At 43.8% G+C, this 16,933-nt stretch overlaps 1 protein-coding gene across 1 annotated transcript in view; it reads left to right on the top strand.

The window, feature by feature from the left end:
• BEST3 (bestrophin 3) overlaps positions 1-2,303 on the top strand; it is a 39,910-nt gene extending 37,607 nt beyond the window's left edge. The window contains exons 9-10 of the mRNA XM_008588569.1: positions 1,243-1,420; positions 1,545-2,303. Of these exons, the coding sequence (XP_008586791.1) occupies positions 1,243-1,420; positions 1,545-2,303 (937 nt within the window). The remainder of the gene's footprint in view (positions 1-1,242; positions 1,421-1,544) is intronic.
• The last annotated feature ends 14,630 nt before the right edge of the window (positions 2,304-16,933 follow it).

The following is a 16,933-nucleotide window of genomic DNA, read 5'->3' as shown; positions in this document are numbered from 1 at the left end:
CGACACTGAGGGTTGCGATCCGTTGCCGGTCACGAAAAAAGACAAAAAAAAAAAAAAAATTCAACAGGGTATTTTTAGCCATAGCAAATCTATCAAATATCATCACAAGGGGTAGCCCAACCACAATGTGAACTCGCTCAGCCTCAATGAGTATATTCTTTCCACAAGGTTACACCTCTCCTTTCTCAACCCTAATTGAACAGACAGAAGTACAAAGCATTCACCAGAATGTCTACAAATTACCTCCAAGCAAGGACTGTATTTTACTCGTTCTTCTCCCTGGGCTCTAGCTCATCCCTTGACACCAAGGAGCAGGCTGTGTATCAGAGTGATGAAGAACAAAAAGCTTTGGAGTCAGACTTCCATGTTTGGCCCTTGCTAGCTACTTATGCTTGATGAATCTCTCTGGGCCTCAGTTTCTTCTTCTGTAAAGTGTGAATAATAACAATACCAACACCCACGATTTTTGTGGTAATTAAATGAATTAATGCGTGTGAGGTGCTTAGCTGGCCATAGTACTTAGTCAATAAATGTGAGCTATTATTTGTACTCTCTCAAATTTAGCCATTGTTTTGGCTTTTGGGTCCTGTTTTGGGTCCTGGAGAAACATGACCTTAGTTCAACTGTAATAAGGGAGAAAGAACACATACTATATGTGTGTGTGTGTAGATATATGTGTGTGTATGTATATGTGTATATATTACATATATATACCTTTTTTTTTAATGTCCAAGTCTCTATAGAGATCAGTGATTCTCAAAGTATGATCTGGGGACCCCTGGGGATCAAGACCCTTCTACAGAGTCCTTGAGGTCAAAGTTATTTTCATAATAAGACAAGACGTTATTTGCTTTTTTCATTCTTATTCTTTCATGAGTATACAATGGAACTTTCCAGAGACTACAGATATGTGAGGAGGTTATCACTTAACAGAATGCTTATACATTCTTGTGTTTTTTACATTCCTTAGTTATAATCTCAAATACAGTAAATAGCAATAGATACAACCCACATAAACAAATCTCTTTGAGGTACTCAATAATTTTTAAGAATTTTAAAGGGTCCTGAGACCAAAAATGTTGAGAGCCTCTGCTAGACTATTTCAAATTAAAGTTCCTCTATCCACATTTCAAAATCTGTAATTTAAAAATACCCAACTCAAGTCTCTTAACTCTGAGACTCTGTCCCCAAAGTTAGGCTCCTGAAGCTACTCAGCCTATATTTTGTCATTGTGTGTTTCAGGCTGTCTGCATCTGATTTCCCTGGTGAGGAGTGGCTGTGGGATTATGAGAAGCATGGGCATCGGTATTCCATGATGAGAAAAGTCAAGCGGTTCCTAAGTGCCCACGAACACCCCTCCAGCCCCAAGAAGAGAAGCTATGGGAGGCAGACCAGTGACAGCTCCGTGTTTTTCCCCCAAGTTGACCTCAGCCCAGCCAGGGATCTGCTGGACGTGCCCTCAAGAAACCTCTACAGAGCCTCACCCACACTAAAGCAATCCTACTCCCTGGAGGAGAGCCCCAAGCTGCATTCCAGCATGACTCAGCCCAGCCAGGGATCTGCTGGACGTGCCCTCAAGAAACCTCTACAGAGCCTCACCCACGCTAAAGCAATCCTACTCCCTGGAGGAGAGCCCCAAGCTGCATTCCAGCATGGGAGAACTGTCCACCATCAGGGAGACCAGCCGGGCAAGCACTTTACAGAGCCTGACCCCACAGTCCAGCATGAGGTTTTCCCCCACCAAAATGCCCCAGATCCCTGAGGTCTTGGTCACAGCAGCCACAGCACCAATGCCCACATCAGATGGCCACCACCATGACTCCACTACCTCCATCTCGAGCTCTGAGTTTACTGGGGTTCTGCCAAGCAGTACTGGGCAGCAGAAGGACCCAGTGAGATCAAGCCTGTCCCCATCAGAGAAGGGGACACCTCCTAGGGGACCCAGTCCCCAGACTGTTTCAGCCAACACTGAGAGAACCATATTCAAATTTGAGGAAGACCCAAATGATAATGACAGGTTCCTGAAAAGGTGTAGCCTCCCAGGGTTCCTAGAGTCCAGACACACCTCCCTGCAAAACCTAAATCCAGATCCCATGAGCTCTGAGCCAGCTCTTTTAGTTGACACAGAAACATCCTCAGAGACCAGTGGGATCCACATTGTGGCTGGCTCTCTAGTCTCTCCTGATACGCTGTATTTAATGGAAAACCTGGACACCAAGGAAACAGATATCATAGAGTTTAACAACAAGCAAACTGAGGAATCACCCAAAGGAACTCCACAAAGCTCTAGGACCTGGTTCTAGCCTAGATTCTTACTTTCCCAAGAGTTCAGCGTGGTCCCAGAACATACCTGGGGGCTGGTCAGTTGTTTTTGTTTTTAATGATTATACTGTATAAGCTACTAAGAACTTTGAAGGGCATTATGATCCTGACTTTTTGAAAGCTGCAAAAATCAACTGCATTCACATCATCCATCACAAAGTGACTCTCATGGAAGTTACACAGACCACAGTGATGTATCTTAACCAAATAAGGAATCTTAATATATATATATATATATATATATGAGACTTATAAATTCATAGATCATTAGCCTTGCAAAGGGCCTTCTAGATCATAGCCCAATCCCCTAGACACAAAGACCCAGACATAAAATACACAGACCACAGTGATGTATCTTAACCAAATAAGGAATCTTAATATATATATATATATATGAGACTTATAAATTCATAGATCATTAGCTTTGCAAAGGGCCTTCTAGATCATAGCCCAATCCCCTAGACACAAAGACCCAGACATAAAGGATTCTCTATTTCTTTCCTTTTTTTTCTTTCTTCTTTTCATTAATCATAAACAGGAGACAGATCACATAATGCCCCAAAGACTCCTTCCTACTTATAATTCTTTGTTTGAGGCTTTCTAACCATCTCACTCCTGCTTTCTGTAACTATTACTGTTACCATTTCCTAATTCTTAAGCTTCACCAGCATCAGAAAGCTTCATTTCTCTTCAATTCCCTTTTACACTTTCAGGTCTTCATTTTTCTCTCTTCCCCTTTATTCTCTCATCCTTTTTTTCCTTCCCTTTTCCCCAATCTTTCTCCCTCTCTGGTGACTCAAATCCATCTCACCTCTCATGTTATACTATTGTCTCTTGCCAACTCTGTTGCTCACTTTTTGCCATGGTGTTTAAAATATGAGGCACTGGAAAAGCCTTCTACAAAACAATCAAAGATGTCAGCAGACCCAGCCTGACGCACTTGCAGCCCCTCAGTTGAGGGTGGCTGGTGTCCCACAACACCCTCGGCAGCCATTGCTATTTCTTTCTGCTTCTGCTCTTTGGTCTTGAACACTAGAGAAAACAGAAGCCAAGAGGATAAGACACTTGCAGAACCAAATGCTATGGAGCCAAAGAATAGCGTGATTTAAATCTCTCTAACTCAAAAATTTTAAGCAAAAAAAAACCCTCAAAAATCTTAAGCAAAAATCCCAATCGTGTCACCACATGGGACCACTGTGTATACCACTGTATATAGGTTGTTTGGAACGAGGTAGGATATTACAGCTGGGTGGATAACAGGGTCCAGGACTGCATGAGGGTGGCTATTTGCTGCGGGCTTCCAACTCTGTCTGGAAGGCCATGCGTGCCTTGTGAGCGCTGCTGTCACCATCTGTCATAGGCTGAAGCTTGACTACATATGGCTTAAGAAATAAAATAACCTAATAGCTACCATTTATTGAGCACTCACAGTGTTCCAAGCAGCAGCATGTAAAGTTCATAGATGATCTCACTAATCCTCACAGGAATCCTATGAGATGGATATACTATTATGTCCATTTAGGTGAAGAAAACAGAGGTTTTGGAGAAGTAAAGAAATTTGCCTAAAGTCACATAGCCAGGAAGTAGCAGAGTTCAGACTCAAACCCAGGTTTATTTGACTCAAGAGCCCACGCCCTTAACCACTGTGCTTTCTCACAGCACTGTGGTGTCTGTAGGGCCCTGAATAGGCCGGCAATTTGCCCAGAATTCTGAAGGATGCACCACAGCAGCCATGCCCAAATCATAGGTTCATGCCAAGTCTGTCTAGCCTTGGAAGCCTCTCTGGGTTCTCCCTACTTAACTCTACCTGCAGTTTTTACACATTCATAGAATAGGACGTTGCTCCAACTTTGAGCTCCTGCCATGGTCCTCTTCAGTTTTCATGACAGAAGGAAGTTGGCAGGACCTTCCCTTCCCTTCCCCAACTCCTCTGATATGCAGTGTTATAATTAGCACATTTCACAAGACTTCAAATCTCACCAGGTTTCCCAAGCTGCATGAGAGCAATGACATTTATTTTAACTACCTTTGCTCAAAGAACTGAAAGGAAATAAAAGAAATACTATACACTGATAGTTCTTTATGTTGGTCACTAGTGTCAGCACTTGGGAAAGCACCGATATTCCCAAAGCATCACATACAGACTGTGGGATCAAGCCCCACTATAACACTTCTAAAAGGCAGGCCCTAACCTTCCCCCAGCCACCAGCCTCTCCGTGCTATTTTATTGGGTGTTTCAACTTAAGTCTCTCTTTCTCTTCTCTTTGGCTCTATCTACTGCTCAAATTCAAACAAGGTTCTACTTAGCTGCTTTTGAAATATAATCAATTTTTGTTCTTAAATCCAAGGTGAGAAATTATACACAAATAGAATAATACATTTTGTGGATGGCTAACAGTGTGTTCATTTATCTCAGCTTCCATCCATCCCTTAGGTATCTTTATCCAAAGAATGATTTAATTTCCTCACTATTTCTGCAAAATCTGAGATGGCCTCCTATTTTCCCCTTACACTGAAAACTAAATTATAACTCATTCAATGAGCCTATGTGGTTGAATTTCAGCTATAAATTTAAGCCAACAATTGCCCCGAGCAAATGAAGAAATTCTCTATTCATTCTAAAATGAGTTTTTACCCAATACAGACCAAGGTTGCAAAAACCAAATGACTTCTTCTGAGGTACCTGGTTTCATTTCTTCCTAGACCATTTTCTCCTGAGCTCTGGAAACTTCTGCCACCTGCATGAATGGTCACATGGCATGGTGGCTTAGTCTTTGTCCATTCCAAGAAGAGGCTGAGCTTTGCTCTGCATTAAATGTAATCCACAAGCCAGAGAGTGCAGGTGAGGCTAAGCCTGATTTGTTGCGTTGTCTCGCTGCTCTCCAGGACAGCTGTGCCCCGACACTAGGCTCTGCAGTTTAGTAAGGTAAAGGCCCACTAAATTTGTCTCTGTCATCCAAGAATTTAGAGATGACTGGCCCCTGGCAAAACAAAGAAGCATGCTCTCTCTCCTTCTCTGATTGTCCCGTCTATTTGGCGCATTGCCTCCACACTCCAGCCATCCACCTTCAGCCTCATTTGGCTAAGCTATGGAAAACATACTTTAAATGGAATGGGGAAATGTAACATTTACCACTAGTGGAAAGACTCACATAAACATACACTCCCATTTTTAGTGTTTTCCCCTCTAGCTTCCTCCTTCTCCAAGGAAATTGATTCAATCCTTATCATTTTTTTGGAGACCTTAGTGTCATAAAATCTACTCTCTCAGAACCTGCTGACCCAGGCGGCCACGTGGTGTGAGGGAATAAGTGCCACAAACCAGCCTGTGAATTCCCTGTGTGCCTTTCTAAACTTGAGCAAGTCCCTGTCCTTCTGCACCTCATATTCTCACCTGTCAAATGGGCTCTTCTCTGGATCATTTCACCGGCCACTGTGAAGCATCATGTGAGAGTTTATGTGAAAAGGTGGGGATGCTGGCAGCGCCATGTGGATGACAGGCCTGACCGGGGATTGATGCTGCCCTGGGTCCTCTGTGGACCTCAGAAAAAGGCCTTCTGTCTTTCCCCCTTTCATTGTTTGTTTGTCAGGATCCCTGTATTCTCCAGGATTCCAATCTCTTTTATTCAGGAAGTTTTTCTTCTAACACACTCACAGCATTAAGCTTCCAAGTTATTAATCTTGTCATTTGGCTTTTTTTTTTTTCCTTTCATCTGCTTCCCAACTCCCCCCACATCTTCCTTCTGTCTACACAGTACCCCAGGCCTTATCGCCATGGCGCTGAATCCTCCCCTAACCTACTACGTGTATCAATCTCCTCGATCAAAATGTGGAACTACAGAAAACTAATTGCTTTTGTCCTTTCCACTATTAATCTAGAGGATTTAGAACCTCTGGTTCAAAGTCAGAAGACCTAACTTCCCTAAACCTGGTCCTATACCAGTTAATTAGGAATAAACAAATTAAAACCTAATTCCACCGGCCCTTCCCTCATACAATCATCTATGTGACCAACAGCAAGCATTTTCTGATGTGCTGTGCTACTAACAGTTATAACCAAGGATTTTCTCATTTGCGTTATTGAACTATCTCAGGTAGATCCTCAATTCTTTCCCATGCTTTTTGTTTTGCTTAGTTCTATGAACCATAATTTTTAGGACTGTCTTTTCCACTGATATGACCAATGGGTTGAAAGAACCAGTTCATGAATACCAGGATTGTTCTCTTATTGCAAATCCTACAAAACCCAGAAGCATCCCAGTCCAGTGGCAAAGCTTGAGAGATATGACCCCCCCACAAACATTTGCCTCTCTCCAAACTCTCCCTTCAGCACCTCCACACGTGCAGCCAGCTTATCCCTGGCTATGACAAATAGAAAAAGAAGTAATTTCCCTGTATTGTAGGGACCCAAAAAAGACATTTGCCCAAATAGTCAATTAACTCAGACTAGACATTAAGTTTTTGTGTTTTGTTTCATTTTGTTTTGTTTCTGAGTCAATTCAGAAAACAGGCCCAAATCTTCCTTTTGCTGCAGGTGGATTTGGCCAGATGGTTACCTGGAACCATCTTCTCAGAGCTTCTAGTTTTAGACATTTGCCTAACAGAGGCAGCAAAGGGAATGTTGTATCTTGTATCCTGAAAACATAATATCTCTAAAATAGATTTTTGTACAGAAATGTTGATGTGTCCCAGGTTCTTTGTCTAAGCCAGTATTTCTCAACCAGAGGTGATTTTGTACCAAGGAGACATTTGGCAATATTGGGAGACATTTTTGATTGCCGCATGGGGGACTGTTACTGGCATCTAGTGGGTAGAGGCCAGGAATGCTGCTAACATCCTACAATGCACAGAGCAGATACCCACAACCATCTGGCCCAAAATACCAAGGTTGTGAACCCTGATTTAGGCCAATCAGAAGGTAAAAATGAGATGATCATCAAGGAGATTGATAATGAGAGGTGAGCTAGAAAAAGAAATAGAACTGGAAGACAGTAGATGAACCCAGCAAAATTCCTAGTGTGTGTACAAACCATGAAGCAATCACATTTCAAAATGAGATGATCATCAAGGAGATTGATAATGAGAGGTGAGCTAGAAAAAGAAATAGAACTAGAAGACAGTAGATGAACCCAGCAAAATTCCTAGTGTGTGTACAAACCATGAAGCAATCACATTTATCCCTCAATGGTGGAGAATCTGACATCTCTAATCTAGAAAAATGGGATTTAAACACTGAGGTCCACTCAGAGAATTCCTTGGATGACTTTTACCAGTAAGAGTAGTTAAATGCCATTGCTGGTATGACTGTAATTTTCTGAGATTGTAGCTTATATAAAAGGTGACAATAATATATTCTGTGTGCCCCCGATACCCTAGAGGAAGGTTTAGCTGGCAAGAGGCCAGGTGGGATAATGCCATTCTCATGGATAGAGTGAAAACAGGGTGTGTGCCCACCTGTCCTAGGAGGCAGCCATGCCCTTTCCACTGGGATGTAAGCTCCTTTCACTGTCTTTTTCAACCAGTGTATCTCCAGTGCTTAGAACATGCCTGCCCTATCCCCCAAAAAACAGATAAATGAATGCTTGAAGGAAAGAAAGAATGAATAAATGAAACCAAATTAGATCTAGGTCCAAAATAAGGAGACCTGGAAATCTCAACTAAATGTGTCCACAAACTTAGCTGTGTGATCTCTGTCAAGTCAGTTGAACACTCTGGCCAGCCCTAGAGTTTATTTCTCTATAAATACATTCCCCACAGTTATACCTCTTTGTGATCCCTTCCTTCAGTGGCAGCAACTTAAACTCTTGGGTGTAATACAGGATTGCACTTTGTCATTAGTCAAAGCTGGTTTGAGAGCCAGAAACAAGTCTGTGATCTGGGGCAAGATTGTCAGTTCCTTCTTCTTTGGGCATATGTGAGGTTTTTAGGTCCTGGGACCATTCTTCAGAACACTGAAATCATATTAAATGTGTGCTGACCTATGTGAATTCAATTACATGAGCTTGGCAAAGAAGAGAAAAAGCACTGTGTACATGTGTGTAAAAAAAAGCGTCCTTTCACCTTTCTCCCCAGGGAACATAGGCCTCAAGTGAGGGGGAGATGAAAAATATAAATCCCACTCCAACAGCCTCAATTCCAATGTGCTCAAGAGTGATGCTGGTGTTTAAAGGTACAACACTAGAATTTTTCAAAAAACTTGGCTCCCAAGCACAAGCCAACCATATCGTCTGCTCAACTAAAAAACTTCCACCATTTTTTAGCATCCAGGCTTGTGGACTTTCTGAGAAAGACACTTTATTAGTGCCCAACGTAATACCTTCCTTAAGTATTTTCAGTGGAATTTTCTGTCTACCAATTTTGTCATATGTGCTGGCTTTAGGGCTTAATTCCTGCATAAGGTCAATGTTCATCACCTAAGGGTTTAAACTGGGACACCCTGGAAGTACCAGTTTCCATGAAGAGAAGTTCACAGTAGAAGCATGTAAAGCAATTTTCCTGAATCTCGTTTGGTTTTTTTTTTTTTTTTTTTTCCTTTTTGCAGTAAGCAAAATAATGTTTACTAATAATTTTCTTAACTTAGCAACTTGAGACACAGATATACAGTTTTGGTCTGCAGAGGGAAATTGGTGGCTGGTAGTCTGAATCTGATTTTCAGGTAGCTCTTTTTTGGCCAGCATTCTCCAATTTACCACAGTCTCCGCCACTTCCTATCGCCATACACTAGGCCTACTTCACTTATGTGTTGCCTTCCCACCCTAGTAAGTTTCTTGAGTTTGCAATTCTTTTACTAAAGTATCACCAGCTCCACAGAGATCTCAGCCACTGTGAGTTCCACAAATGTGCAAAAAAGGATAGAATAAGAAAATACAGAAGCTAAGAGGTCTCAGATCATCTTTCTGCTTACTACTATAAAATCCCAGCAGCCCCATGCTACCACTCAGACATGTTAAATCTGTATGCCTTTCTCTTCCCGGCCTGCCCTCTGGGTGAGATGTACAGTCTTAGTGTTCTCCCTGGCTGGATGACAATGCAAATCACCCAAGACGGAGGGACTCCCAGCACTAAGCAACCAGGTCCCATTGGCAGCAGGCCTTGCAGATGTCAGATCCCAGACGACCCCGGAACAGCAGGTCATTGCTGTGTCATTACCACTGGAGAAACTTGAGCCTCTCCACTTGGGTTTGCACGGCTACAGCTGCCACTCTCAGTACCCAGCGAGCTGACTGACGCTTGCCATGGCAGGGGCAGCCAGGAGCCCTCCCGCTAATCCCATCCATCAACTTCAGGACCCATCAGTCACTCTGAGGTCAGCTCCAGAGCAACTGGCATGGAGCGCTGAATGATAGCAGCAAGTCCAGAGAGGGGAGCTGAAAGGATATAGAATTTTGGCGAGGAGAGAGGCGACAGCTGGCCAGTACAGGGATCTGAAACTGTGACCTTGGTGTTATAAGGCTGTGCTCTAAGCAACTGAGATAACTGGCCAACCCAATGTGGATTTTTTTTTTTAATAATTTATGATACGTATATGTGAGGTACAAGTTGATTTTCAATAGTTGTGTACAATGTATGATGGTCAGATCAGGATAGTTAGCTTATTCATCACTACAATATGCAATCAGTCTTAGTGTCCATTAACCAATTTCTCCTTAATTTTTAAAGTGAGCTTCGCTATCCTAAGGAAAAGATCAAATCAGTAAGTGGAGGAAGAAGAAACAGCTAAGCCAGAGTTGGTAAACCCTGTCAGTGTGAGGAAGAGGCGTAGTGTCCATTAACCAATTTCTCCTTAATTTTTAAAGTGAGCTTCGCTATCCTAAGGAAAAGTTCAAATCAGTAAGTGGAGGAAGAAGAAACAGCTAAGCCAGAGTTGGTAAACCCTGTCGGTGTGAGGAAGAGGCAGTCAGTGTGAGGAAGAGGCGGCTGGGAAGAAGATCAAACCCGCTCACGGAGTGGGAAACAAAGCTTCCAAAAGTTGTAAGGACCCGAAGTTCATAAAAGACTGGACATCAGGAGAAACACCACGTGCAAGAGACAAGAATATTCCTGTGTTCTTGAGTTCTCTCCGTGAGGGGCACCGGCTTTGCATTTAGTCAACATGATGTCTAGGGTGACTTTCCCCAGAACATACTTCAGAAGATGATCAAAGAGCCTGAGGGAGGTGCCCTGAGGTGTTTGAGAGCAACACGCAGAAAGCCCAATGTCAGATTAGAAACAAGCCCCACCTCCAGCCGTCCCAGCAACGTCTACCCGCCACCAGGGCAGCTCTCTGCAGCTGCCTCGCCTCCCTCATCCAGGCTGGGGGTCGATGCCACTTCCAGGCACAGCTTTTGCAAATCCCACTCTGTCGTTACCCCAGTTAAACATGTTGTAAAGTTCAGACATAAACATGGCTCCTGAGATCCAGAGCTCTCCAGAGTGGATGGTGACATCTAGAACTTGAAAGCTGCTGATACACACAATCCCATCCTTTGGGGCATTATGGAATCAAAAAGAGCAGATGGGGCTTACAGGGGCATCACTGCCACCTGCATCCGTGACATACTGCCAGCTGGGCAGCAGCCATGCACCTGTCCTATTCATTTGTCAGCAGACAGCATGTCCTTCCAATGGTCAGTGACAAAGCTTCTTTAAGAAAAACTCTATATACCTGGGACACAGAAGACAGAATAAACTCTTATTTTTACTTTACATGCCACGCATAAAACCAAACTTCAAACATGGCCTAGAACATAAACAGTAAGAATGTAGGCTTTGGCCTCAGATCGCATGGTTTCACATTCTGGATCTACCTCTCCTGGTGACAAGTTACTTAACCTTTCTATGACTTGGCTTCCTCATAGGTAAAATGGAGATAATAGTAATGCCCATCACTGTGAGTATCAAATGAATTGATACACACAAAACTCACAGTACACTGCTTGTCATATAGCTTGATAAATGTTTGCTGTCATTCTTTATCATCACATTATTAAGTAGTATGGTGGTTAAGAGCTGAGGCACTGCATTCTATTTGGGCTCAGACACTAGCTGCAAGACCTCGGGCAAGTTACCTAACCCCTTAGCCTTGATTTCATCAACTACAAAATGACATTAATGCCAGCACCTTTCACACTGCATTGTTTTAAAAATTAAATGAAATTGTGACTATAAAGCAACTAACACAAGGCCTGATACAAGTTATGGCTCAATAATTGTTAACTATTTTTATCATTAGTTAACAAAATGGGCCTGACTTGGTGCAGAAGTAAGATTTGAGAATTTTTAATGTTTCTTCCCTGAAAGTATAAAAATTACTATTTTGCTGAGTCAAAGATCTATGGACATAAATCCTTAAGTTTCCTGTCTAGGTTAATCTGATAAAATGGCATGCAGCAAACTCCATTTGGCAGAGGCAAAGGCCAAAGGGGGACAAAACTGGGCGGATTCCCAAGAGGTCCAGCCCCCACCTGCCTCCAGGTGGCAGCATTTTAGCATATTAAGCTTCGAAAAGCCCCAGATCAGACCCAGCAGTTAAATCCATCTAAAACCAAGGATGGAAGTAATGTGCATCACTGAGGGCGATGGGGGTTCTCAGATGCACTTGACTTTGCCTCTGGGGGAGGTTTGGGACACAGACAGGGCTGGGGGTAGTCAAGGTGTGTGGGGCCCCCATCTATGTAAACAATTTGTGTCATCCCAAATTAGTGTGTCAGCACCTTTCTGGTGGCAAAACTGCACTGGTTCCGGGAGTGATCCACTCATCAGCCAGGCCTCTCCTGGAGCCAGGACCTGCAGGACAACCCATAAGCCTTGTGGCGCCTTGCCCAGATGGCACCACCTGCCCCACCAGTTTCAGGTACCAGGGATAGAACATGAGAAACTTTATTTTTTTATTTTTTTTTTTGTCTTTTGTCTTTTTCCGTGTCCGGCAACGGATCGCAACCCTCAGTGTTGCCCCTGTACCGGACCGGGGACCTGCAACGGGATTGCAACCCTCGGTGCCGCTCCCGCGCCTCGCTCAGCCAGTGAGCGGGAACTGGTCTGTATGTGGGATCCGAACCCTCGGGCGGGAGCGCCGCCGCGCTTCCCAAGCGGCGCACTATCCAGTGCGCCACTGGGCCGGCCCGAACATGAGAAACTTTAGAGGAAGGCACTCCAAAGTACAGAAGGGCTCAGGGGTGGGAGCAGGCCTCCTTAGGGGCAGGGGTCCTGCGTCCCTAGGTCTACGGCAATAAAGGGGAAAATAAAGGCTGGAACAGAATAGAGAGTGCAGGAATAAACCCACGCACTTACAACCAACTGATTTTCAACAAAGATGTCGAGAATATACAGTGGGGAAAGGACAGCCTCGTCAATAAATGGTGCTGGGAAAACTGACATCCATATGCAGAAGATTGAAATTAGACCTTTATCTCTCACTATAGACAAAAATCAACTCAAAGTGGATTAAAGACCTAAATATAAGACCCCAAACTATGAAACTACTAGGAGAAAACATAGAGGAAACACTACACGAAATGGGAGTGGGCAGTGCTTTTTTGAGCAAGACTATGAAGGCACAGGCGACTAAAACAAAAATGCACAAATAGGACTACATCAAACTGAAAAGCTTCTGTACAGCAAGGGACACGTCAACAAAGTAAAGAAACAATCTACAGAATGGGAGATAGTGCAAACTACACATCAGACAAGGGGATAATATATAAGGAACTCAGACAACTCAACAGCAAAAAAAACACATAACCCAATTTAAAAATGGGCAAAGGACCTGAGCAGACATTTCTCAAAAGAAAACGTACAAATGACTAACAGGCACATGAAAAAATGCCCTAAATCACTAATCACCAGGGAAATGCAAATTAAAACCATAATGAGATATCATCTCACCCCAGTTAGAATGGCTGTTATCAAGACAAAAAAAATAGCAAATGCTGGCAAGGATACAGAGAAAAAGAAACTCTCCTACATTGCTGGTGGGAGTGCAAATTGGTACCACCATGGTGGAAAGTAGTGTGGAGGTTCTTCAGAGATCTAAAAATAGATCTAACTTATGAGCTAGCTATTCCACTACTGGGTATGTATCCAAAGGAAATGAAATCAATACATCGAAGAGACACCTAAACTCCCATGTTCATCACAACGCTATTCACAATAGCCAAGAGATGTATTCAACCTAACTCTCCATCAACAGATAAGTGGATAAAACTACTGTGGTTTATATACACTAAGGAATACTATTCAGCTATAAAAAGAAATGATACACTATCATTTGCAGCAACATGGATGGAACTGGAAACCATCATGTTAAGTGAAGTCAGTCAGTCACAGAAAGACAAATCCAGCATGATCTCATTCATATGTGGAATCTTTAAAAAATGGTTCTCAGAGAAGTAGAGAGCAGAATAATAGTTACCAGAGGCTGGTATGGAGGGGAGTGGAGGTGGAGGGGAGGAGAAGAGGTGGACTAATAATGGGTACAAAACTACACTGTCTATCGTAAATGAATCGTTGTGCAGGATAAGCATGTACTGAAACAGCACACTGCACCCCACAACTATGTGTAAGTAAATGTTAAAATACAATTTTAAAAGGTGGGGCCTTTAAGAGGTGATTAGATTGTACAGACTAGTTTGTGTGGATTCTTCCACTCGTGAAGTAATGGGTATGGTTCCTTATAAGGAGGGCAAGTGAGAAGGTTAGCTCTCTCCTGCTCAGCCCATTATCCTCCCCATGTGGTAAACTAAACTGGTCACCATGGGACTCTGTAGAGTTCCCACCAAGAAGGCCCTCACCAGATGTGCACCCTGGACCGTGGACTTCTCAGTCTCCAGAACTGTAAGAAATAAATTTCATTTCTTTATAAATTACCCAGTTTCAGGCATTCTGTTATAAGCAACAGAAATGGCCTAATATACTCCCCACATGTTTTTTGTTTTTTGTTTGTTTGTTTTCATCAGTGTACAGCAGAGCAGCATAATCAGCCTCCCATTAGGGACACTCAGCTTCTATCTGTGTGGCCCATGGTGTTGGGGCTCGTGCCTGTTCTGTGGACTGCTGTACCTCCCAGAGACTAGTCCCCTGTCTGGCACAGCATGGACACTCAAGAAGTATTTGTTTAATATATGAATGATATCTTGAGAGTACAAGCCTATTTTTTGTTTTGTTTCTGTTGTAGCAGTAGTTAATGATTGTTGTTAATAGTCACGGGGAACATTAGGATTTCCATATTTGACATGACTCTGCAGGTTTGGCCTTTAGCTGCCTGTACAAAAATCCACTAATTTTCCCCAATATTTATTCTAGGGGTGGCCAAGTGACTAAATTTGAGCCATGTAAAGTGAGCAAAACATTATAGGTGTAATCTGCAGATCATGTCCTTAAAGAGGAAGCTGCTGTTTCTGGAGGCTTCCTTTCCCGTTCCTGCTGACTAGGAAAGGGGGTGACTGGAACAGTCTTGGAAGCCATGTGTTGAGGATGACAGAGTCACTTACCTGCCCTGGACCTGTTTCATAGCCTGTGGACTCTTCCATGAGAACTGTTCTATCTCGTTCGAGCACTGCATTTGGGGGTCTGTTACAGCATTTTTGCTGGCACCCGAACTAATACAACACATCCTGAAATTTCATCTCAGGAGTTCTTCATAACATCAGTCCTCTCTCCTATGTTAACTTTTCAGGAACATTCCCAAGTCAGTTACCACCAACACCATGACCACAAGATCCCCAAGCAACAATGAGAATTTCAAGGACTTACCTTAAACTTAATGTTTTCAATCAACATTCGACACTCTAGAAAACTCCAAGGCAAGGGCCGGCCCATGGCTCACTCGGGAGAGTGTGGTGCTGATAACACCAAGGCCACGGGTTCAGATCCCATATAGGGATGGCCGGTTGCTCACTGGGTGAGCGTGGTGCTGACAACACCAAGTCAAGAGTTAAGATCCCCTTACCAGTCATCTTTGAAAAAAAAAAAAACTCCAAGGCAAAAATATCTGCACAATATTTGACAATTCAATCAAAATATTAAAAGTGTTATTAAAAGAAGAAAAAAATCAAATAAACAGAGAGATACCAAGTGGTTTTCTCCTCAGGGTCACTACCTGCAGCAGCTTTGCCCACGGTTACGTTGCTTTTCTTTCAACCTATTTATGGAGCGCCCGCTAGTCTCACAGCAGCCGCGCAGTGTCGCTCGTTATTATTTCCATTTTGCAGATGAAGAGTCTCAGGCTTAGGAAAGTCCACATGGCCTTATAAATCCACACACCTATCAGGCATCAAAACAGAATTCAAGCCGGTCAGCCTCCAGAGAGCAAGTTTCTGTCACCACAAGGTGAAGTAAGACTTTGCCAGTAATGACTGGAACAGGGGGACAAAGAGCCTGTGCGTGTCAGCTTTGAGGTGAGTCTCCTCCCAGGGCTCTGGACTCAGCTCTCCAGTGGGTGTTGAAGGGGCACCACAGCAGGCCCAGGGCTGCTGGGTTTGTGGAGAGCGGCCAACAGTGAGGCGCATGGCTGAATCCACAACGACTTGGCAACCACCGTGACAAAATTCAATCTGCCCTCGAATTTTCACACTCGGGGGAAACATGCACACACATGTCAAAAGAAAGTCTGCCAAAGACTCAAGGTAGCAGGAGGGATTTAAACTGGGATGAAACATGGGGGTCAGGGGGTGACAGCATCCACCCTGAAGGCCATGAGCTATGACTGTCTGAGGAGACAGAGATGTCAAAGGAGGTGCCTGAAGGGATCCCAGAGCCCCAGAAAGGGAGCCAAGAGCTGGTGACATCAACAGATACAGCCCCACCTGTGCCCACGTGCCCACGTCCTGCATCTGCATCCTTGAAGAAGCTGTGGAAGCATCCTCTGGGCGGTGGCACAATTTATATTAGAGGACACATCACACTGAATTGCAGACAGTGAACTTTCAAAGCCACAGACCTCATCGTTTTCTTCATAAAGTTTTAAATCTTCCAAAGGACTCGCCTCAAAGTGAAGCCCAAATTCCTCCGTACGGCGCACAGGCTCCACGTTCCTGGCCTCTGCTCCCCATTCAGCCTCGCTTCCCACCTGTCTTAGTCCATTTTCTATTGCTTCTAACAGAATATCTGAAACTGGGTAATTTAGAAAGAAATGAAATTTATTTCCTACAGTTCTGGGGTCTAGGAAGGCCAAGGTGAGGGCCTTCTTGCTGGAGGGGACTGTAGAGCTAGGGCTGGGTCTGGAGCTCACAGACTCCTCAAGCCCATTGTCCAGACTGAGCCACAAACCCTTCCCATGCCAGGCTGGGTCACCAGACCCCTTACACACAGGTCTATGAGCTAGGTAACCGGCAAACAAGTCCTTGGAAGCCATAGGTTGGAGAGCATGGCCACTCAGGGCAGACGCCCGAGGCAGTCAATGCCAGCCAAGTGGTGGCACCATGCAAGTGCACTAACTCCACCCACACACAACTTATTTATAAAGAATGTGCCGCACTGCCCCCAACCAGACCTAAGGAGAGGGGCCTGATTAAACTATTCTATTTTCCCAACAGGGACTCTCTATAGAGTCCCGAGCTGGAACAGGCTATCATAGGCTGAGGGAGCTGAGTGTGCTGGCTCAGGTCACTCTTTCTCTTATTATAAGCCACCAGTC

The sequence above is a fragment of the Galeopterus variegatus genome, unplaced genomic scaffold, assembly GCF_000696425.1.
Source record: "Galeopterus variegatus unplaced genomic scaffold, G_variegatus-3.0.2 Scaffold4900, whole genome shotgun sequence".
Classification (NCBI taxonomy): domain Eukaryota; kingdom Metazoa; phylum Chordata; class Mammalia; order Dermoptera; family Cynocephalidae; genus Galeopterus; species Galeopterus variegatus.
The sequence above is the reverse complement of the archived record's forward strand: the minus strand, read 5'-3'. Positions and strand labels throughout refer to the sequence as shown.